This window comes from Microtus oregoni, unplaced genomic scaffold (assembly GCF_018167655.1).
Source record: "Microtus oregoni isolate MIOR12 unplaced genomic scaffold, Mior012 000019F_ref0000042, whole genome shotgun sequence".
NCBI classification, from domain to species: domain Eukaryota; kingdom Metazoa; phylum Chordata; class Mammalia; order Rodentia; family Cricetidae; genus Microtus; species Microtus oregoni.
The window spans coordinates 39,141,370-39,164,102 of record NW_024543078.1 but is presented as its reverse complement, the minus strand read 5'-3'; the positions used below and the strand labels follow the sequence as shown (position 1 = coordinate 39,164,102).

At 46.9% G+C, this 22,733-nt stretch overlaps 1 protein-coding gene across 1 annotated transcript in view; it reads right to left on the bottom strand.

Moving 5' to 3' along the window:
* LOC121459734 (cilia- and flagella-associated protein 99-like) overlaps positions 1-22,733 on the bottom strand; it is a 45,118-nt gene continuing 22,385 nt past the window's right edge. The window contains exons 7-16 of the mRNA XM_041669710.1: positions 20,431-20,511; positions 20,168-20,242; positions 18,782-18,853; positions 18,479-18,567; positions 15,094-15,298; positions 5,606-5,747; positions 5,238-5,389; positions 3,220-3,425; positions 1,283-1,445; positions 1-1,155 (exon numbers count right to left, since the gene is read on the bottom strand). Of these exons, the coding sequence (XP_041525644.1) occupies positions 1,039-1,155; positions 1,283-1,445; positions 3,220-3,425; positions 5,238-5,389; positions 5,606-5,747; positions 15,094-15,298; positions 18,479-18,567; positions 18,782-18,853; positions 20,168-20,242; positions 20,431-20,511 (1,302 nt within the window). The 3' untranslated portion in view covers positions 1-1,038. The remainder of the gene's footprint in view (positions 1,156-1,282; positions 1,446-3,219; positions 3,426-5,237; positions 5,390-5,605; positions 5,748-15,093; positions 15,299-18,478; positions 18,568-18,781; positions 18,854-20,167; positions 20,243-20,430; positions 20,512-22,733) is intronic.

Below are 22,733 nucleotides of genomic sequence, written 5' to 3'. Positions count from 1 at the left end.
TCTAATTCAATAGAAAGATGGGGCTTCCTTTCTCCCCACAGCCCTCACCCAGGATTGTAAAGATCTTTGGAATTCTTTTTGTTCTCAATACTGAGGTAGGACTCCTGTCAGTGCTAAAAGACTTTCTTGGTCTGAAAGCACCCTGGAGTATGGCCTCACCGTAACCTGAGGGGCCATCTTCTCTGCAGGCCTAAGGAGGACGTCCAGGGGGTGGTGTCTCTTTTGAACATCTACCCATCAAGCAGTTTCTCCTTGCCTATTCCCTCTCAATGACTTGCCATCATCTTCCTATGAACCAAACATCACAATATAGCTTTATTTTCAGGCTAAGATTCACCAGCAGGCATTCATTCCATGCACCTATTATTAAAGTCTGGGTTTTCCAGTACAGAGAAACTCGGAGGCCAGGAATTTAGAACACAGCTGATCTGCATGCTACTTGCCCTGTTGAACGGTGTCCCCAAGGGCTCTAGTTTTGTTGGACTTGGGCTCTTGATGATGCTGGAGCGAGGACCCTGAAAGGCACCTGCAGTTGGCTCTGAGCCCTGGCTTTCAGGCCAGGGTCCTCTTTGAGCACAGGTGGCCTTATTAGCTGAATAGGACTGGGTGATAGTTGCTGTATGCAGCGATCCATCGCTCAGATGATCTGCATGAGGTACGAGAAGGGCCAGTCCATAGTAGGTGTTCAAGAACCGGACCTCACTGGCAATCCCACGCTGCTGTGGGGTTCTCAGGGATATCTACTGGCTCCAAGTGGAGAGTGGAGCTCCCAGCCCCACGAAGAGCCTTGCTGGGCATAAGGAAGGACTAGCTTAGCTTATAAAAACGTGGGTAGCCAGCTGCAGTCCAGAGCAAGAGTAGTTGTTTAGCGTTTCTGGTTCACCACTGCACCTTGTCTTTTCTGGGGCAACTGCCCAGGAACAGGCTGGAGTTCGGGAGAGGCTGGGCATTGTGGCTGGGGTTCAGGAAAAGGGCCGGGGTGGGGACGCAGGTCAACGGCCATGCGCGGTGTTTGCGCAGGGCCGCCCGCGGAGCTGCTCAGGCAGCCTCCAGGTGGTGGGTAGGCTGGCAGGTGCGGTCTGCCTCCTGCATGGCCTGCAGCCTGCGTTCGCGACTCTGGTACAGCTCCAGCCAGTGTTGCGCCTCCGTCTGAGCCTGCAAGCGGGCGATTGAGGAGGCACTGGGTCCCACACCCTAGCGCACAGATATCAGCTTCCTCATGCCCTAATAGCCCCCTACCTCTCAGGCCCAAAAGGTTGCCCTCGCTTCCCTCCCAACTCACCGGCAACTGGGGGCGCCCGACCCTGGGCGGTGGCACATGCAGCTGCGCTGTCTGCCTACGACGCTCAGCTGCTCTCTCCTCCATTCTGCGCTGCAGCTCCAACACGCGCTCATCCTGAGAGGGTGTCCCCAGGCTTGCCGCCCGGGCCTTCTTTTCCTCCCACCTGGACCACGACAGTACTAGCTTAGAAACTGGCTGGGTGACACCCAGGAGGTTTTTCGTGGGATCCTGCCAGCATCCCTACACTTTTAATCTTTTAATTTTTTTTTTTTTTACATTCTAATATAGAATTGGTGTAAAATGCAAAAACTCCCTTTGCCTCACAGTGCCTTTGGCACTCTCATGGTCCCCAGGTGACAGCATTTCTGCACATCTCTTTTTTGTTTTTGTTTTTGTTTTTTGAGACAGGGTTTCTCTGTAGCTTTGGAGCCTGTCCTGGAACTCGCTCTGTAGACCAGGCTGGCCTCGAACTCACAGAGATCTTCCTGTCTCTGTCTCCTGAGTGCTGGGATTAAAGACATGAGCCACCACCCCGGGGCTATATCCCCCCCTTTTAAAAATATTTATTTATTTATTTAATTTATTATGTATACAATAGTCTGTCTGTGTGTATGCCTGCAGGCCAGAAGAGGGCACCAGACCCCATTATAGATGGTTGTGAGCCACCACGTGGTTGCTGGGAATTGAACTCAGGACCTTTGGAAGAGCAGGCAATGCTCTTAACCTCTTAGCCATCTCTCCAGCCCCTATATCCCCTTCTTAATACGGTCCACCTCTCCTGTCCAATTGCAGGTCTTGCAGCCTGCAGCTTTGATTAAAGTATGCATCACAGCATGGGGCATGAGCACATACTCTCCTTGCTTTAGGGCTTTTGCCCAACTGTCCTGGCCCTGTTCCCCTACAAAACTTCTTTCATTAAATTCCTTCAAGAGAGGTTGGCTGCAGGAATAGGAATGGGGTCCAAGAACATTGTTACCAGAGTTGAATTTTGAGAGGTACTCCGACCTTAAGTAGTACATTTGGGGTCTGTGAGGATGAGGCCAGCAGTTGGGAAGTGGGGTTTCCTGAGATGTGTGTCACTCTGTAATTGTGGCCAGTCAGTCCTTTCTAAGCAGGCGGTGGCATGGCTTCCTCTGCATTGCAGCCACAGCAGCAGCTGCTCAGAGGACTAATAATGATGTATTCTCTTCCACTGGCAATGAATTAGGGTCCTTCCTCTGTCCACCCCTTCCCAGTCCCATGAAGGTATTTTCTCTAGAGACCAGTGTGTTCTGTTGTAGTAGGCCACCACCTCCCCTGGAGCAGTTGTGACCATGTGACCAACCTGGCTGCCATTGGACACTGGCCTGAATAAAGATATTCTCAAACAAATAAAAGGTGTGTGCATATATGCACATACAACTATGTGTGACACACACAACTATGTGTGACCTAGATACTGGCTTACAAAGGAAAACAGCAAATGGTATTTTAAAAGTCTTAGCTGTCTTGGGACACTTGGAGAAGTGAATGCAGATAGGATATTTAAATGATGTTGAGAATTCTGATTAGCTTTGCTAGTTGTGTCATGGTGTTGTGGTTTTTTAAAGAAAATACACACTACAGTGCTCGGGAGTGAAATATATGGTGTCTGCAGCTATTTTGGAGTGGCATTGACAACTGACAAATGGCTAGCTAGCGAGGTAAGAACAAATGGCTCAAAGGCCCTTGTGACATGGACGCATTGCATGTTGAGTGTCATGGGCATCAGAGCCATCGCCACAGAACTGATGATTCTCCCATAAAATAAAAATGGTCAGAATTACTGGAAAGAATTGTCTGGCAGGGGCTGCTGGTGTGGCAAGGGTACCCACCGAGGAAGGTGCGTAGCAACCTTGCCACGCTCCATTGCTCCTTCTAACACATGGAGATGACCTTTTAGGAGCCATGATACTCACCTCAAGGCTGCAGTTCTGCCCATGGCTGCGCGGCACAATGAGATTTGTTCCACTGTGTTCTGTAGCTTTTGGCTTTTGGCTCTCTTGTCCTGAATGATTTGATCCCGCTTTTCCTCCTGCTCTCGTTTCTGGGTTTCTTTAAGCAGGGCCAGCCTTTCTCGAAGTTCCACAACAGACATCTCTCCTTCCAGACCATATCCTGGGATCTTCCAAATAACAGGGGAAGAACTTAAGCTAGCAACTGTAAAGCCAGTCATCCCTCAACTAAGAAGACCTTTCCTCTGCTTCAGTCTGCCTGTGTACCACCCAATCAGCAGCTCCAGCCTGGAGCCTGCAGGGGAGCCAGGCTAGGTGAGACCTAGCTGTCAACTGCAAAAGCCTCCCAGTCCTGCCCCTTGCTCTTGTGAACCTGGTTCTCCTCTGCTTTCTCATACAGGCTGCTGCCCCCATTTCCCCTTAACCCTTGACTTTCTCTGGCTCTGGACTTTTAAACACTTGGATGCTCCTTGTTCTGTTTTTCATCTTGGGTCTGGAGAGTCCAGGGACCTCACCCTTGAACATGTAGCTCCTCAATGTACCTCCATGTACTTTAGCTCTCTTCCCTTCAGAGCTCCAGCTCTGATGGGTAGTTCTTTCCTCTAAATAAAAACATGCCAGCCGGGCGGTGGTGGCGCACGCCTTTAATCCCAGCACTCGGGAGGCAGAGGCAGGCGGATCTTTGTGAGTTCGAGGCCAGCCTGGTCTCCAAGAGCTAGTGCCAGGACAGGCTCCATAGCTACAGAGAAACCCTGTCTCGAAAAACTAAAAAAAAAACAAAACAAAAAAAAATATGCCATCCTGCAGAGGGAGGCTCCTAGGACTCAGGAAGCAAAGGAAACTTACAAGGCTCAGAAAGCTCAGAAAGTTACAGGATTTACAAGGAGTTGATGGCCATGACTGTATAACATTAATAGTTGCTGGAAAAGAGAAAACTCGTGGGCAAGTGCTGAACAGCAATTTCCTCCAAAGGGAACCATCCAGTCCCAGGGGCAGGGAGGTTAAGGCTCAAGATACTCAAGGTCCTCTCTCCAGCTTGATTGATTGATTGATTGATTGATTGCAGAGAAAGTGGATATTTATTTAGTGGGTTATGGAGGGGAAAGGGAAAGGGGGAAAGGGTATAAGGGGGAAGAGCAGAGAGAGGCAGAGAGAGAGAAATGGAGCGGGGAGGAGGGGAGAGGAGAAAGCTACCTCTTCAAGAGAAAAAGGAGGAGCTCAGGCCCTTTCTCCAGCTTTATAAAATGAGTAAGCAACCACTGGGGAGGAGACTCTGACCAGGAGAGCTATCAGAAGAGATTCTCAGGTCTGTCAAATTGCCTGCAAACTATGCAGAGAGCTCTTGGGATGCAGCTTTCATGAGCTGTCATCTGTACTGGGGTAGGCTTTTCAATGACACGACCGCTTCTGAGCCATCCCGGTGCCTGTAACTGTTAGGAGCCCCAATAATCCATTGGTTCACCAGGTCGGACTTTGGTGCCTACTGTTACTTTGGTCTGTCCTGGGTTCCCTTCCTGGGGTAAGTAGATGTGTGTTGCATTTACTCAGGAAAGGCTCTCACACAACAGCAGCCTGAGCTGCCTGCAAACATTACAGGGAACTACTGCGGTACAGTTTTCTGAGTTGTCCCTTGCATTGCGGTGAACTTTTTCGTAAGCTCACCTTTGAGTCATCTATGCCTCCATAATTAGCCTTCCCCCATGATATATTGCCTCAATAAACTCACTGGTTCACTAGTTTAGATTAGGGTGGATTGTTTTTTTGGTCTGTGGTTGGCACCGTATCTAGGATAGTGGAAAGGTCACAGAAGAAACTGTCTTGATGTAGCACATACCTTAAGCTGAATCTATCCACAGCTGGTGGTAACCAAGAAACTAGAGGATTATGGGTAGGACAAGACCCACCTCTGGCCCTGATGGGAATTCTGTGTACCACACAAGGAGGTACCCTTAAGCTGAAGCATCTACAGGCCACAGTCTCACCTGGGTCAGGTCTACCAGCTTGCCCTTGCGTGTGGGCTGTGTCTCCAGCGCACGCAGCTGGGCGATGAGCTCACAGCGCTGCCTCTGCTCCTCTTTGGCTGCCTTTGAGCTACGCTGCAGCAGCTCCCGGATCTCTTCCATCACCTCCTGAACTTGGAAACCAAGTGGGGTCCTGATGAGGACGGTGAATGGTCTGGCGGACAATGGACAGGGGCCATGTTCCCCAGAGGTGTCTTCGTCAGACCGTGGCACCTGCTCAGTCCTGCCCACCCTCCAGGGGCACCACCCCTCACTGACGAGCTTGTTTAGTCATTGAGAAGGATGTAAGGGAACGGGACAGCCTTGTGGCACCTGATTCCCTCTGGTACCTATCTGCTGCCGGCCCTTCACAAGCTTCATTTGGGCCACCTTGACATTCTTCTGGGCTTCATTGACCTGCTCCACCAGTTCTTTCATGGACTTCTCCTCTTGGAGGCGCCGCTCAGCACACTGCAGCATTAGCTCAGCTGTCTGCTCAGACAGAGGACCCGAAACACTGAGAACTGGACTGGACAGGGTCCTCCCTTTAATCCTATCCCAGCCTACATCAGAAGTGTGGGGGGCACCCAGCCAGCTCTGCCCTGAGTTCACCCCAGAGCCTTAGCCCTTTGAAGCTGGGACTACTGGAAAAGTTCTACCCCTTGTCCTCCCTTCTTCCCAGGCTCGTCCTGGGGTTGCTTTTCAGTATTTTGTTGTGGCAGCTCTAGATCCTCATGAAATAAGATGCTCACAACGGAGGGAACCTGGTGGGGAGGGTCCAGTAAGGAGGCATATGTGATTAAGGTACTTGTGGTGGTGCATACCTTTAATCTCAGCACGGAGGAGGCAGAGGCAAAAAAGAAAAAAAGTGCAAGTGCCTGGGTTTGATCTCCAAAACCAAAAGAAGTGTCGGGGGGAGTGTTTTGTTTTTAGACAGAGACTTATGTAACCTAGGCTGGCCTGGAATTTGCTTTGTAACATGGGATGACTTTGAACTCCTCCTGATCTTCCTAGTTCTGCATAGGAGCGCTAAAATTACAGGCATGTCCCACCACACTCCTTTTGTTTTTTCTTTTGGTAGCCCAAGCTTGCCTCAAACTCACTGTGTAGCCTTCACTGACATCAAACTCATAATCTTCCTGCCCTCTCCTCTTAAGTGCTGGGATTATGGGCATTTGCCCATGTGCCAGGCTTCCAAAATAAATGACAGGGGTGTACAAGCTACTATGCCTGTATCAAGTAAGCAAACAAGAAAAAACAAAGAAAGATGCTGTTCTTGCACTGTGGGCCTCTTCCTAAGCAGAGTTACAGGGATCCCAGGCTCATCTTACATCATCTGGAACCAAGAGATAGAGGACCAGGCCTATGGTAAGTAGATAGATGAGAGCTTCTTGCTGGAAGCAAGGAAAAGTCAACTCTTAGCACCTAGAATCTGAAAGATGACACAGCTCTGCAGAAAAGCTACCAGCTGGGGAGAAAGCCGTGCATATAGGAACTTATAAGATGCTTTTCCTCAGTGCACTGACTTCACATGGGCTGCAGACACCCGACGAATAGCTAAAAGCAGGGGAACAAACGTGGCAGCTGTGCCTTCATTTTGTGTCTGTCTTCTTTACCCTCAAATTCTGGGTCTCATTTTTGCTCTATTTGGCACCTAGACGTATTAGTTTTGTAGAGCAGTTAATTGTCCCATGCCCCCCAATAGTGAAAACATGAAGACGACAATAATGGCTTCTAGGTTTGCAGGGACAGCATAATCAACAACCTGTCAATCACCAATTTGTTTTTTCAGTTTACTTCTTATGTGCATGGGTGTTTTGCCAGCATGTATACTGCATGCATGCAATACCCAAGGAGGCCAGAAAAGGTTGTCAAGAGCCCCTGGGACTGGAGTTTCAGGTGGTTATAAGCCACCATCAAACATAGGAATCAGACATAGCTCCTCTGGAAGAGCAGCCCTTGTTCTTATCCACTGAGTCATCTCTCCAGGAGCAACCACCAGCTTATACAACATGTAGACCATGGGCACAGCAATTGAGAAAGAGGCCTCTAATCATTGTTCTAAACCTGAGCAGATCTGCTCCATCCTATATTCACCTTGGCTTCCAAAACAATAGATCTAATGTTTAAATAGTCTGTTGCAACTCTGTGGGTCAGGCCTGCCTAGTCTGGGACTCTAATAACAGATACATAGATTTGCCATGTTGTAGGTCAACAGCTGGTCCTCCCTAAGCTTCAGTTTCACTTAACTTTTTTGGTCTCGAACTCACAGAGATCCGCCTGCCTCTGCCTCCCGAGTGCTGGGATTAAAGGCGTGCGCCACCATCGCCCGGCTTAAAGTTTTTTTTTATTACTGTTTGTTTTTGTTTCATTTTCCTAGCTATGCCACTTCTTCAGTTGCATTGGGCACAATAGCATGGCAAGGGCTCAAGAAAGTGGGTCACTATCAGTGACAGTATAGGCTTCAGCACAGTATTGGGGTCAGCAGAGAGGGGAATGAGTGAGCTGGGTGGTGATGGTGCACGCCTTTAATTCCAGCACTTAGGAGGTAGAGGCAGGCAGATCTCTGTGAGTTTGAGGTCAGCCTGAGTTACAGAGTGAGTTTAAGGACAGCTAGAACTGTTACACAGAGAAACCTTGTCTGAAAAAGCCAAAAAAAAAAAAAAAAAGAAAGAAAGAAAGAAACCCTAACAAAACAAAAAACTCACAACTAGAGTCTCCCCCCTCCCCCGCCACACACAAAGAAAGAAACAAAGAAAGAAAGGAAAAGAAAAAGAAACAGAAAAAAAAAGAAAAGGGACTGAGTGGAAGAAGAGGCATTGAAATTGGGGGTTGCAGGTGGGCACGGGGCTTTGGTGAGACATATGTGCCAGATCCACAGAAAGACTGGCATCACTAGGAAGTGAGTGCCAGAGCAGACAGCTGGCTGAGTCTAGAGTCAGACACTTGACTGCTTCCTGTGTTCTGCCTGGTGTTGCTGAGGGACAAGAGGCAATGAACACATCCTTGGTCCAGCTCTTGAGTTCCAGTTCTTCTCCTTCCCACAAGACAGCACCCAAATAAGGGATGTTCTTCACTATGACAACAAGCAGGAGCTCTGAGTTACCTGCATGGGAGAACTTCAGAACTAACACAAAGCTGGGGGTGCAGCTCAGTGATAAGGTGCTTGTCCTGTGTGTGTTTGGCAGGGGGAGTTGGGTTTAATTCTGTACACTACAAGAAAAAAAAAGCCCACAAAACATGCTAGATGTCCTTTGTGACGGGAGCCAAGTGGAAAAGCACTGCAAGAGTTGCCAAGCTCCATCAGACTGAATGAAGATTTTGGGGAAAATGTACTCAAAGAACGGTTCCCATGGCAACCGGCATGTGAACTGTTTCTCACTAGTGGGTTCAGTGTTGAGACCAGAACAGCTACCCTGCATTGGTCCTGCTGTGATGGGGGAGGGGGGGCTGGTAAAAAGCGAGTTTTATTCAGTTCAGGTTATTATTTGTAAGGTTCGCCAATTTTAAAAAGGGCATAAATTTAGTTAAGAGAAGAAAATATAACCAGTAATCAAGTCAGTGTTAGAATGAAATTAAAAATACCACCATTGCTGGAGATATAGCTTAGAGCACTTGCCTATCCTGCAGAGGGTCCTAGATTCAAATACCAGTATGAACACATTCATCCATCTGTCCACCTGTACACACACACATGCAGACACACATACATGCACACATTAAAAAGATCATTGTTACATCCATTATTTTAAACACATCTTTTTCATACGTGTTGATAGAATTCCTAATATTGGTCACTGTGGAAAGCTAGAATTCAATATTGGCCTCCCTGGTCAGGGCTTGGTGGAGAATAGTCAGGTCACTTCTTTTAAGTTAGTGTCTCCCTGTGGAGCCCAGGCTGACCTCAAAATCCCAACCTTCCTGCCTAAGCCTCCTATGAGGTGAGGTTCTGGCTTCCTCACTGTGGGAGATTGTTACCTGAAGAGCCAAAATAATTCTTTCCTCCTTTACATTCCTTCTGTCAGATATTTGGTCACAGTAACAAAAAAAGTAATGAGCACAGGTGAATTCAACAGCAGACAGAGTAGAGGGTCCAAAGAAGACAGAACAACAGTGCTAGTCCAGCTAGAACCATGGAAGGAAAGTAGACGGAAAAACCTTCAGCGAGCATCAGGAACCTGGAGGTGCTATAACAAACAAAAGCCCTAATGTCTGTGTCATTGCTCCCAAGAGCAGAACAGAGCTAAAAGGAAAGTGGCTAAGATTGCTCAGACGTGCCAAGATAAGTCATAGTCAAACTTCTGAAAACCAAAGACAAGGAAACAACAGGAAAAGCCGGGCGGTGGTGGCGCGCGCCTTTAATCCCAGCACTGGGGAGGCAGAGGCAGGCAGATCTCTGTGAGTTTGAGACCAGCCTAGTCTACAGGAGCTAGTTCCAAGACAGGCTCCAAAACCACAGAGAAACCCTGTCTCGAAAATAAAAAAAAGAAAAGAAAATATCATGAAGCCTCCAAAGGGGGACTGATGCCTGGTTTGTGGCAGAAAAACTGAATGGCCCCCCAAATCAGAGGAAGTTGAACAATATTTTTCAGGTACTAAAAGAAAGTCAAAGGACTCAACCTAAAACAGTGATGCAATATTCTATTATTGTTATTGTTATTATTATTATTATTATTATTATTATTTGGTTTGTTGAGACAGGGTTTCTCTGTAGCTTTGGAGCCTATCCTGGAACTCACTCTGTAGACCAGGCTGGCCTTGAACTCACAGTGATCCGCCTGCCTTTTTCTCCCAAGTGCTAGGATTAAAGGCATGCACCACTACCACCTGGCTATATTCTATTAATTTATTATTATTATTATTTTTTAAATATTTATTTATTTATTATGTATACAATATTCTGTCTGTGTGTATGCCTGCAGGCCAGAAGAGGGAACTCAGGACCTTTGGAAGAGCAGGCAATGCTCTTAACCACTGAGCCATCTCGCCAGCCCAATTTTTTATTATTGTATGTGTTAATGATGCATGTGTCATAACGTGTGGAGGTCAGTGGAAAACTTTGGGAGTCAGTTTTTTCTGTCCCCCATGGGATCCAGGAATTGAACTCAGGTCAAGTTTTCTCTGCGTTTCCCACTGAGTCATCTTGCTGGCCCATCTTATTTTGAGACAAGGTCTTGTGGCCAAGGTGGTCTCATATTTACTCTATAGCTGAGGATGACCTTGAATTACTTTTCCTGTCACTCTTATGAGTACTGTAATTACAGTTGTGAACAACCTCAGCTACTGTGTTGTGTGTGTGTGTGTGTGTGTGTGTGTGTATGTGTGTGTGTAAGTTTCTCACAGCTCATTTGAGCTGGCAAAATGACATCATTAGTAGACTATGGTAAATTATGTACTGTTATAATTTGGATTTTAAATGTCCACTAACCAGTCCACAAATTAAGGCTTACTCCCTAACACATGACACTATTAGGAGCTGGTAGAACCAACGATAGTTAGGCTAGGGAGGACATGACCTTGAAAGGGGTATGGAACTGGCCTCCTTTTCTTTATCTTTGCTTCCTACAGTTTTCTTCCATTACAAGCTTCTACCCTGATGCACTGCCGCAGGCCTAAAAGAATGGGGTCAACAAACCTTGTATTACAAACTGCAAAAATTTATGTCCAACAAAATCTTTTTTCTTTTGAAGTTGATTTTTTAGGTATTTTGTTACAGTAATAAAAAACTGTCTAATACATAATTATATAATATTTTGAATAACAATTTAAAAGAGCTGCAGAGGGCCTAGGTGTGATAACACCAGCCTTCAATCTCAGCAACTGAGAGGTAGAGGCAAGTGACTTTCCGTGAGTTTGAGGCCAGCTTGGTCTACAGAGAAAGTTCCAGGCTAGTCAGGGCTACAGTGAGGAAGTAACTCATGGACACGAGTGGATAGCTGAAATTTTCTGACCAACCAGTCTAGCCAAATTGGTGAGTCTTGGGTTCATCTAGAGACCTTGTCTTAACAAATAAGGAGGAGGGTCCATAAAAAGGCATAGTGGGTAACAGCATTTGCCTCTCAAGCCTAGCTGCCTGGGTTTGATCCCTGGGACTTAGGTAAAGGCAAACAGAGAGAACTGGCTCTACAGACGTGTCTTCTACCATCCGCTTGCATGCTGGGACACATGCCCTCCCCAAAATAAATATAGAGAGTCGAAAACCTAAAAAAAAATAAAACTGAGGAAAGACACTCAACACTGACCTCTGATCTCCATAAATGTGTACACACCTGTACCTGCACATACATGTACTTAAACTCACACTAATAAGTATATACACCACACACACCAAACACATGTACAAATAAGCAATAATATAAAAAATGCTGGGTGGTGGTGGCACACACTTTTAATCCCAACCCTGTAAGATCAAGACAAGCCTGGTCTACATAGTGAATTCCAGGATAGCCAGGGTTGTACAGAGAAACTTTGTCTTGAAAAGCAAAAACAAAACAACAAAAACCCAAAGGATGGGGGGCTGGAGAGATGGCTCAGAGGTTAAGAGCACTGACTGCTCTTCCAAAGGTCCTGAGTTCAATTCCCAGCAACCACATGGTGGCTCACAACCATCCGTAAGGAGATCTGGTGCCCTCTTCTGGCCTGCAGGCACACATGCAAACAGAATACTGACAATACTGTATACATAATAAATAAATAAATATTTTTTAAAAAAGTAGAAAAAAAAACAGAAACCCAAAGGATGGAAATGCCTCATGCAAATATTAATAAAAGGAAAGATGGACTTAATATCATTTGAAGTAGATAGCAGAGCAAGGAAAATTACCAGTGACAAAGATACAACATAGCATAATACTAACAACCCAACTCCACAGAGACAATTAAGCTACATATTTGCATGTACTAAGCAACAGAGATGCAGAATATGGGAAGCAAAACCAAAATAGAAAAGGAGAATTTCACAGTTATATTTGTAGACTTCAACCTTTTCTCAACAACGCACAGATCAACTTGACAGAATTAGCAAATGAACGGAACCAATAGTACTGTTAATCAGCAAGAAGTGATGGACGTCAGAGAACCACCGAGACCAAAGAGCACACCTTCTTCTCAAGTGCCCTCCATGGATGGAAGACACAGCAAGAGCCCATCCTGGGCAAAACTCAACAACTCAACATAGGGCCTGGTGCCAAGAAGCCTGGTGGTCCCAGCACTCAGGAGACCAAGTGGGTCACAAGTTTGGGTCACAAATCTGAGGCCAGTTTGGCTTATTGACGAGATTCTGTTTCAAAACAAAAAGCAGCTGGGCAGTGATGGCACATGCCTTTAATTCCAGCACTTGGGAGGCAGAGGCAAGTGGATCTTTGTGAGTTCGAGGCCAGCCTGGTCTACAAGAGCTAGTTCCAGGACAGGAACCAAAAAAAGCTATGGAGAAACCCTGTCTCAAAAAAAAAAAAAAAAAAAAGTACATTCGCCAACCATAGCAGATTCCAATTAGAAAGTACTAACAAAGATAATGGAAAAAATTTACAAATGCCGGGAAACCAAACAACATTTTTTTTAGTTTTATTTGTTTTCACTTTTTATTTATTTATTTGTTTGTTTTGAGATAGGGTTTCTCTGTGTGGCAGCCCTAGCTGTCCTCGAACTAGCTCTTGTAGACCAGGTTAGCCTCAAACTTACAGAAATCCGCCTGCCTCTGCCTCCCAAGTGCTGGGATTAAAGCGTGAGCCACCACCACCCAGCTAAACAACACACTTTTAAATAATTCACAGGGCAAGAAGGAAATCTAGAGAAATGGGGAGAATACATCAACCTGCTATTTGAAACTGAGTACAACATGTCAGGATTGGAGGCACACAGATAAGGCCATGAACAAGAGAAACCATCAAACACTAAGTCCTCACAGTAGATAAGCAGGGTGTCTCATACCAGCAACCTATGTTCTCATCTCAAGACGCTGGAAAAAACAGTAAAAAGAAAGCAAGGAGGGAGGGAGACAGAAGTGGTGAAACAGAGAAAACCAGTGAAACAAAAAGTAAATTGTTCAAAATAAATAAATTGTTCATTTTTAACAATGTTATGGTTATTCTTGGTTGTCAAGCTGACTACATCTGGAATTAACTAAAATGCAAGCAGCTGGATACACCTGTGAGGAATTTTTCTGAGTTAAATCATCGAAATGGGAAGACCTACTTCTAATCTGGATCTCTTGAGGTGGAAGATCCACCTTTAGCCCGAGCCACACCTTCTGTTTGCAGATGTGGTGGAAGGAAATTCTCTCCCTTTGCCTGCCTTCACTCTTGCTAACAAGCCTACTCCTTCACTGGCGTTCATTAGAGCCAACTCTGGATTCCAGCATATACTAGAGACCAGCTGAGACATCCGCCTCGTGAACTGAATGACTATGAGTTCTTGGACTTTCTGTTGATAGACAGTCATTGTTGGACTAGTTGGACCACAGCCTGGAAGACACTGTAATATACATAATATACATATATTACATTATATATATATATCTATGTATATATATATCTGTGTGCATGCATGTGTGTATTTAGATACATATTAATTCTATCAGTTCTGTTCCTCTAGAGAGCCCTGACTAATACAGACAAGATCTCAATATGTAGACCTGGCTAGAATTTTTTTTAAAAAATATGTTAGAAGAATATTACAAGTTTGTAAACTTATAAATTTGACAATTTAGTGAAATGGACCAAGTCTTCAAAATATACAAACTAGCACAACAACTCAGCATGAAGAAATTGCTTCAAAAGTTCTATAACTGTTAAGCATGAAAACATGTTTTTTTCTTTTAGAGACAAAGTCTTACTCTCCAAATTGCCCTTGAACTCGTGTTAATCCTCCTGCCTCACCCTCATAAGTGCTGGCCTGACTGAGTATGAACCACCACATCCAGCTAAATGAAATGTCTCCCTTCTCTTGATTTATTTGTACTGGCTTTTCCTGTATAGCACTAGGGACCGAACCCAGGACTTGGCATACGGTAGCCATGCACTCTACTAGCTACAATTCTAGTGGAATGGAATTATGGAATTTGTAATTTAAAAACTCTCAAAAGAGAAACATTCTGCAGGGGATTTTTTTTTTTTTTTTGGTTTTTCGAGACAGGGTTTTTCTGTGGCTTTTGGAGCCTGTCCTGGAACTAGCTCTGTAGACCAGGCTGGTCTCGAACTCACAGAGATCCGCCTGCCTCTGCCTCCCGAGTGCTGGGATTAAAAGCGTGCGCCACCATCGCCCGGCTTCTGCAGGGGATTTAACTGGTAGCTGAGCATGCCCATCTCAGGCACAATCCTGGGTTCAGTTCCTAGCACCAAACAGAGCAGAGCAAAGTAAATGAAGAAAGGAAGAGCAAATCCTACAATTGAATACAACCTGGGTGGCAGTGGTGCATGCCTTTAATCCCAGCAGAGGTAGGTGGACCTTTTGAGTTTAAGGCCAGGGCTACACAGAGAAACCCTTCATCCAAAATAAATAAATAAATAAAAACACAAACATTCACAAGGGAATCTACTCAAAGAAGTAATGGGAATGCCCTCCAAGTGTGGCCTTTGAGCTTTGTTCTCGGTGGGACACATCCAAGGAGAGACAAAGCTGAAATCTAGACCTGGGCGGCCTCTGGGAAGCAGCAGGAATACCATCAGCACAGGTAACCTGAAACTCTCATGGACCCCTGGCTGTTAGGATGGGGATAAAGAAACCATGTCTCCATGTAGGTCACTGTGGCTGGCAGGCTGTAGCCAACCACAGCATAGGTACTTGATCTCTCTGCTCAAGTCCCACTGTGTCCTGGCCACTCCCACACAGTGTACATCACCTCCTCCTTCTTCTGGTCGGCCTTCTGCTTGTTTTCCTGTATGAGGTTCTGCCGGGCCAAGATGGCCTCCTCGTGGCTCAGTTTTCCTTGCAGCCGCCGGCACTCGCTTGCGGCTAACTGCTCCTCCAGGTCCTTGGCCAGCATCTTCTTCTGCCACTCGAGGAACTCGGAGAAGTCCCCAGCTCCATCTACAAGCTTATCAACTCTAGGGGAAGGGAGACAGACGTGCAGCTGGAATCCTCATGATCAAGACCATTAGGTCATAGGTCCTCTCAGGCGAGGACAGCCTCAAACAACATTCAGCCATACTGCTCACTCACAATCACATCTGCCTGTCTCTCCCATGTACCCACTGTCATCTCCTCACCCTCCTTCCATCCACTTTTCTGTCCACTCTTGCTCTGTCCTTGTCTGTCCACCACGGCCCATGGGTGGAGTCCTAGAAGCAAGCGAGGTCAAGGGGAAGGGAGCAGGTATTTTCCAAGTCTTTCCCTACACTGGTCTGTTTTCTCACTCACAGAGCAGTGATTATCTCTATAAAATGGAGCCATGAGCCTGACATGGCCCTGCTTGCCTTCCCCCCACCACAGCAGGACCAGAGATTGCTCATGACACTGTGACATGCACCTGGTTTTCATCCCCATTTCTTGCCATACAACTGGACACCTAAAACACTTGAGAATTTCTAAGTGTCTTTTTTTTTTTTATACCTGGAGGGACAGCCATGGGTGCTCTTATATTTTTGGTTGTGAGACTAGCCTTTAACGTTTGAGTCAACCCTCCAGGCCCCAAGTGTCTTTCTTATGCAAATGAGGTAAGCACAGACAGGTGGTCTCTGGGCGCCTCCAGCATGGGGCTGGTCACCAGAAAGACCCAAGCAGGAGCCGAATTTGGAAGTTTCCGCTTCACCCTCAGCATTGTCCAGGAAACTGGACAGGAGGGGAGGTAACCGCACACACCAAGAATTTCATGAATCACACACATGTCAAATCCCCAAGTAACATAAAGGTCAGGGTTCACATGAGTTTCTGGAGAACTGAGCAGGTGGAGGATCCTGGAGGCTGGTGATTAAGTGGGGTGTAAGGCTCTGAGCCTGGTTTCCTACTCTCTGTCCAGGCAGTTCTTCTCTGTGCCCTCGGTCAAGCTTTTTACAGTGAATTGCTATATGCAATTAAGCCTGACCCCAGGTTCTTTGAGCTTCTGTAGCCAATTAATCAAATGGGGGAGGGACGCAAGAGAGATGGTTTAGTGGTTTGTTTTTTTTTCTTTTTTTTTTCCTTTTAGTTTTGGTTTTTTTCAAGATAAGGTTTCTCTGTGTATCCTTGGCTGTTTTGGAACTAGCTCTGTAGACCATGCTGGTCTAGAACTCACAGAGATCTGCCTGCCTCTGCCTCTGGAGTGCTGGGCTTAAACCACTGTCTGGGTGAGATGTTTAGCTTTTAACTTGCTGTTCTATCAGGAGGATTGAAGTTCACATCCCAGCTCACAAGAGGCAGCTCATATTTATTTTATTAAATCTAGCTCTAGTGTATCTTCCGGCCTCCTCAAGCACCTGCACACACATGTCCATATACACACAGAGATGTGCATCTTAAATGGTAAAAAATAAGTCTTAAACATGAAAAAAGAAAGGGGTTATGAAACCCCAAATTATATATGTTTGGTTAGAAGCACAGTTAAAACTACCTGGGGACCTGAGGGTGCTGATTAGTGGTAGGGGGCGTGCCTGGCATGCTCAAGGCCCCGGATTTGATGCCCAGCATTGCAAGAACAAAATGACACATATAAACAACAAAACCTATTTGATGATTACAATTGGCATCTTGGGATAGACAGTCTTGAGGACAGAGCCCTTGCCTTGCGGCATTTACCATCCCCTCCAGGTAGATGGTGCCACAGCAGAACTGAATTAGAAGACACCCAGATGGTGTCTATTGCTGTAGCAAGCTTACAGGCCGGTAGAGGGACATCTTAGGTTTGAGAAAGGTGTTGCTGAGTGAAAGCATGGAGCAAACAGTAGGACTGAGTTGTGTGTTCTTGCTCTGAAAGAGCTGGAGTTCCTTGTTTTGTATAAATGAGAATGGACCAAGGAGAATCAGCCACTTGCTAGTCAGGTCTATACTAACACAGGGATTGATTCCAAGATTCCACGGGAAGGTTTGGGTGTTAGCGGCAAGGCATGGCCCAGGTAGCTGAAGGCATGAACTGATGTGTAGCAGAACAAGGGAAATTCAATACTGTTTTACTGTCATGAGAGGCTCAGGGCAAGAAATGGTAGTGACCTTCCCCAGTCACACCTCATCCTGGAGGGGACAGGCGGTGTGAGCTGAGCCACTCCTACTTTTGGAACTGAACTAACAGAAGCCTGAGAGTCCTGAGAGGCTTTCATGACTGAACTGGAGAACAGTAATAGGACAACACCTTCCGGGTCACACATCCTTCTCCTGTGAGGGATTTGTGTTCAAAGATGGGCAGTGGACTGTGAAGCTGTCAGATCTGGACTTTGTCTTCGGCTGCTTGTTTGATTGTTAGCTGGCCAAGCCTAAGTAGCTTTGAACTGGGGGGGTCACCAGAAAGCCCAGGACAAAACCTGGATCCAAGTGCTGGGATCTATGAGGGCACAGGGAAGACTGTTGAGCTGATTTCACGAGGCCAGCATCGCCGCCAACCACACCTACTCCCCCCAGGACTCCACAACATGCAAATGCAAATTCACATGAGCTCTTGGACAGCTCAGCAGATAGAATCTTAGAGGGTGTGCACCTCGGTAGAGTAGGGTGACACCCACAGGTTCTCCTATAGGCTCTATGCATCTCTCCAACAAACTAGTAGATTAAGTAAGTGTGCCCCTGAGTTCCGTGAGCTGTTCTAGAAAGCGAATCAAACCCTAGGAGGGGACTTGAAACCTGATTTATATTCCACAGGTCTAGGGAAGGCCAGCTGGGAACTGCAATTAGCACCTTCAGGGTGACATCTTGGGGCTGTAACCCCAGCCCCACCAGGTCTGGTGCTGTCTCCAGAGAGTGCTGAGCTGCTGTCCACTGTAAGTTTTGCTGACTTGTGGAGAGAAATTTGTTGCTGAGAACTTAGGAAAAACTGAAGTGGGTTTTGCTTGTTTATTTTGAGACAATGTCTTTCTGTAGCCCAAGCTGGCCTAGAACTCTCCATCTTCCCACCTCAGCCTTCCAAGAGCTAAGATTATTATGTGGGCCACCATGCCATGCCTTGCCCTGGCATTGCTTGTGTTTTCCTCAATGAATTCAGTGCCTCCCCCTCCTCTCTGCTGAGCAGCTTGACGACAGGCTCTTCTTCTAGGCTTTTCTCTTGAGGTCAATACCCTTGAGGGTGGAAAGGAAGTAATTAGATAATGCCATCTGCCCCTCACCTCTGCAGTTCCTTCTCCACCTGCCGCTGGTATAAGGCCCCTTCTCGAAGGATGGTGGCTGTATTCAGCTTGACTGGGAAGTTGTTAGGCTGTGGCAGAGGGGAGGAATGGATGGTAGGTGTCTCAAAAACAAGTGTCCTGCTATCAGCCATCAAACCCTTCTAACTTGTCCCCTGCTAGGCTCTCTCTACTTCAAGGGTGAAGCTGTCTGTGGGTCCCTTGCCTCCTCCAGCTCCCATTCTTAGAGCCTTACTTGAGTCAGGCAGGTGGGAAGTCTGAAGAAGAAGTCTACAAGGCCCTCACCTTGTAGAAGGTCAGATTTGAAGTCCTGCGTATTTGGGGTGCAGGTTGATGCTGCTGCTGCTTCTCCAACTCCTGTAAATCAGGAAGAGGTAGTCCAGCATCTGTGCCTGCCTAGTGTCCCTGGAAAGGTCGCCCATTCCCTTCTGTCCTCACTCTGGCTACCTATCCACATGTGCCGACCTTGGCCCCTCAGGATGGCATTCTGTCTTCCATTGCACTCTAAGCCTTGCTGGGGTGCTTAACCTTCTGGTTAGGAACAAGGAAAGGAAAGGGTCTGCTAGGCCTAGGGACTGTAGTCAGCATATAGGATTGCTGACTTCCTCGGGATTCAGTATCCCTTTCCTCTGTTATCCCCCAGGGCTGAGTTATCCACTGCCCTACTCCCTTTTCTTGGGCTGAATGTCTGCCCCATGCATCTTGCTGTCCCTTGATAAAAGTTGGTGAGACCTTAAGTGCCAGTTTTGGGGGAAAGCCCACAAAGGCCGCCATCAGAGCCCCAAGCATGCTGCTGACTGGAATACATGGCCCTGGGACTACCCAGCTGTTAGATCCTGTTCAAACAGCTGCCCCAGATGGCCCCACTCCTGAAGGAGTTTCTCTTTCATTTATTTCAGAAAGAAGGTCAGAACTTCTTTCTGATGGTCCCTAGTTACCCAGTCTTTTAATTAATTAGTATTTTTGAGAAAGGGTTTCTCTGAGTAACAGCTCTGGCTGTTCTGGAACTTGCTTTGTAGACAAAGCTGGCCTTGAACTCAGAGAGATCCACCTGCCTCTGCCTCCCAAGCACTGGCATTAAAGGCATACACCACCACCACCTGTCTATTTTATTTTATTTTTAAGACAGCGTCTTACTATTTAGTTATGGCTGGCCTGGAACTCACTATGTAGACTAGGCTGGGTCAAACTAAAAAAGATATGGACTATCTTTGCCTTCTGAGTGCTGGAATTAAAGGTGGGCATTGCTACAACCAGTCTTTCTTGTCTTTCTGTGTGGGTTTGGGGAGCTGGATCAGTGGGTAAAAGCATTTGCTGCTGAGTCTGATGTCTTACGTTCAATCCCTGGGACCAAATGGTAGAAGAGAAACACTTTCTGCAAGCTGCCCTTGGACTTCCACAAGTGTGCTGTGGCACAGGTGGTCACAGGCAAGGATGACCTGAACTACTGATCCTTCTGTCTCTAACTCTTGAGTTAAAGACTACATTGGATTACAGGCATGTACCACCACACCTGACTTATGTGGTGCTGTGGATGAAGCCCACAGGTTCACGAATGCCAGGCAACACTCTATCAACAGAGCTACATCCTCAGCCCCAGAAGGAAGAATTTTATGGCATATGAAAAATGCTACCATAAAGACTGGGCTCACCCCGGAGGCTGGGCATTACCTGTGCTTGGGGATCCCTGCGTAACCGGGGCATGGCACACCGTAGCTCGTCCATGTTCGCTCTCAGCAGCAGCTCCTGCCATGATACCATGCTGTTCTTTCCCCACCGGCAGTAACCCAGGGTCCACAGGCCATTGTGCATGTGTGTGGGGGGGTTGATGGTAGAATGAGTGTGCTATGCCTAAGGTCCCCAGCCTTCTCCCCTTCCCCTGCTCTTCATAGCCCAATGGGGTGTCTAGGGAAACAGGGGCTCCACATGGCCACCTCAGCATTCCGGCGGTTGTATCTTTTGATCATTTGCAGAAGTTGCTGCTCCTTGGGCTCCTGGTAGGTGCTCTGAGGGACCTGGTGGAGGGGCAGAGAGGAAAGCAAGTCTGTGGTTAGTGACCCATAGGGTAGACGGTCAGACAGGCAGCAGGTATGGGGGGTAGGGTAGACAGAGCTGTAAGGCCAGGGCACTGAGGGCAGGTCATTGTTCCAGATGAGAAGCCATGGTGTCCAAGGGGAGGCAGCCAATTCTTAGGACAGAAGGGGTAGGCAGAGGGGTCAGAGAGTGCCATACATTGTTTTTTTAAAAAAAAGGCAAGCTGTCTGTGCTATGAAGGGACCTTAAGTCTTTGGCCTGTTCTCCAGGTCATAGTCATAGTCCCTGGAGGAGCTGTGTCCATCACGGAGCAGGTGAGGAGCCAGTCTGGTCACCCTTGAGCCTGAGATCCCTAAGCCTGTCTCTCCAGTCCTTGCCTTCCCCTCTGCATGTTTTAAAGATATGGCTAAGTCAGCTCATCCAAACCTAAAACTCTCCTCTTCCTCTGGCTGCCCTGCCCCAGGCTTTGATGACCCTCACTGGGGACCCTCGTGCTCTTTTTCACCAAGGCCTTCCCCTGTGGCTGTGTCCCTCACACCCAGGGCCATCTCCAGTCTTGCCCACCTGCTTTAAAAGGTTTTACCAAGGGCCTGTTTTCTTGGCTTCTTTCTTGCTAACAGTTAGGAGGAGCTATGTTGGTTCCAGCCCACCTGAGAATGTGTCACTCACACTTTCTGGTTGTTCTGCTTGGCTGAAGGACAGTTCTGCTTGTCCTCTCACTATGACATGGTAGACCTTCCCTGAGCCCACTTCTGTATTGACAAAGCCTGTGTCCTCCATGCTCTGAGTCCATACTGGAAGGCTATATCTCCTTCCTTCCCCTCTCCCTCCCCCATTGCACTGTGACCTCCCCTGGCTGCCCACCAACTTGGGGGGGGGGTAGAAGGACACTGCCAGAGATTAGAGTGCATTTTTGGCTCATTGTCTATGCCTTCAGGCACCCATAGCTCCTAGGAGGTGAAAAGGAGTCCTGGCCATGGGTCAGAGCATGGAAGGTGTTGGACGCAGGCTTTGCCAATACAGAAGTGAGCTCTGGGAAGGTCTACTATGCCATAGTGAGGGGACAAGCACAACTGTCCCTCAGTCAAGCAGAACAAACAGAAAGAGAGGTGGCTATCGGGATTAATTCTTGAGGAGTTGGCACCAGAAATATCAGAGATCCTGCAGATGGGGAAACTGTGGAGTTGCTTAGCAACAAAGCCCCAGTAACCTATCTACCCATCCATACATCTGATTACTTATCATCTATCCACTACCCATGTATCCATTTATTCATCTATCCCCCGCATCCATCTACTCATCCATCCATCCTCTATACACATTTATTGAATGCCTTCTCTAAGCCAGGACTTAACCACCTGTGTTGGAAATACGGCGTGAATAAAATGGAGGAAGAGCCAGGCCATGAGCAGATCCACAGATTGTAAACATATGGAGAAAAGATGGGTCAAGAAGAAAACTGGGTGGGGGACTCAGCAGAGCTTCTGGAATGAGAAAATTTTCATTGAGACCTGAAAAATGGAGGAACTAGGGTGAGATGTGGGAGCCCCAGGGCCATCTCTTCTCACTCCTCTATAGTCCTTCATTCTACGAGGACCAGGTTGACCCAGGAGGCTGAATCCAGTGTTAGAGCTTGCGGAATCCACAGTCTAGTCAGGATTTAGCACTCAGACAGTCTGAGCAGGACCAATCAGACTTTTCTGAATAGCTCTTGTCCCAATATATTCTTTCCTGTCCTAGACAATGAATGTACAATGTAGACACAAGACCTGGATTCATTAAAAAAAAACAAAACTAAAATGAGATTAAGTTAGTCTAAAGATGAAATTCCCTTTCAGAGGAGACTAGAGTAGAGGCAGTCACAGAGAAACAGAACTGGAACCCTGATCAAACTATATCTGAAGCCTATTTCTACTTTAATACTGGTGATCTATTGTCTAAGCAAGTTGGCCTGTAGTTTCCTGTTACTGGCAGTTCAGAGCATCCTGACTGATAAATCAGAAACAAACAGGAGATAGAGAGGTTCTCAGTAGAGGAGACAGAGTAGGGGCCAGGCATTCTGGGACTCAGGCAGACAATCCTGACCAAGCCTGAGAAGCATATACACCGTGTTTGTCAAGCATACTATCTAATGGGGAGGGTGGGTGCAATGACTAATGGTGAGCTCTAAGCATTATCCAGGCAGGTCTAAACCATGGCTAGG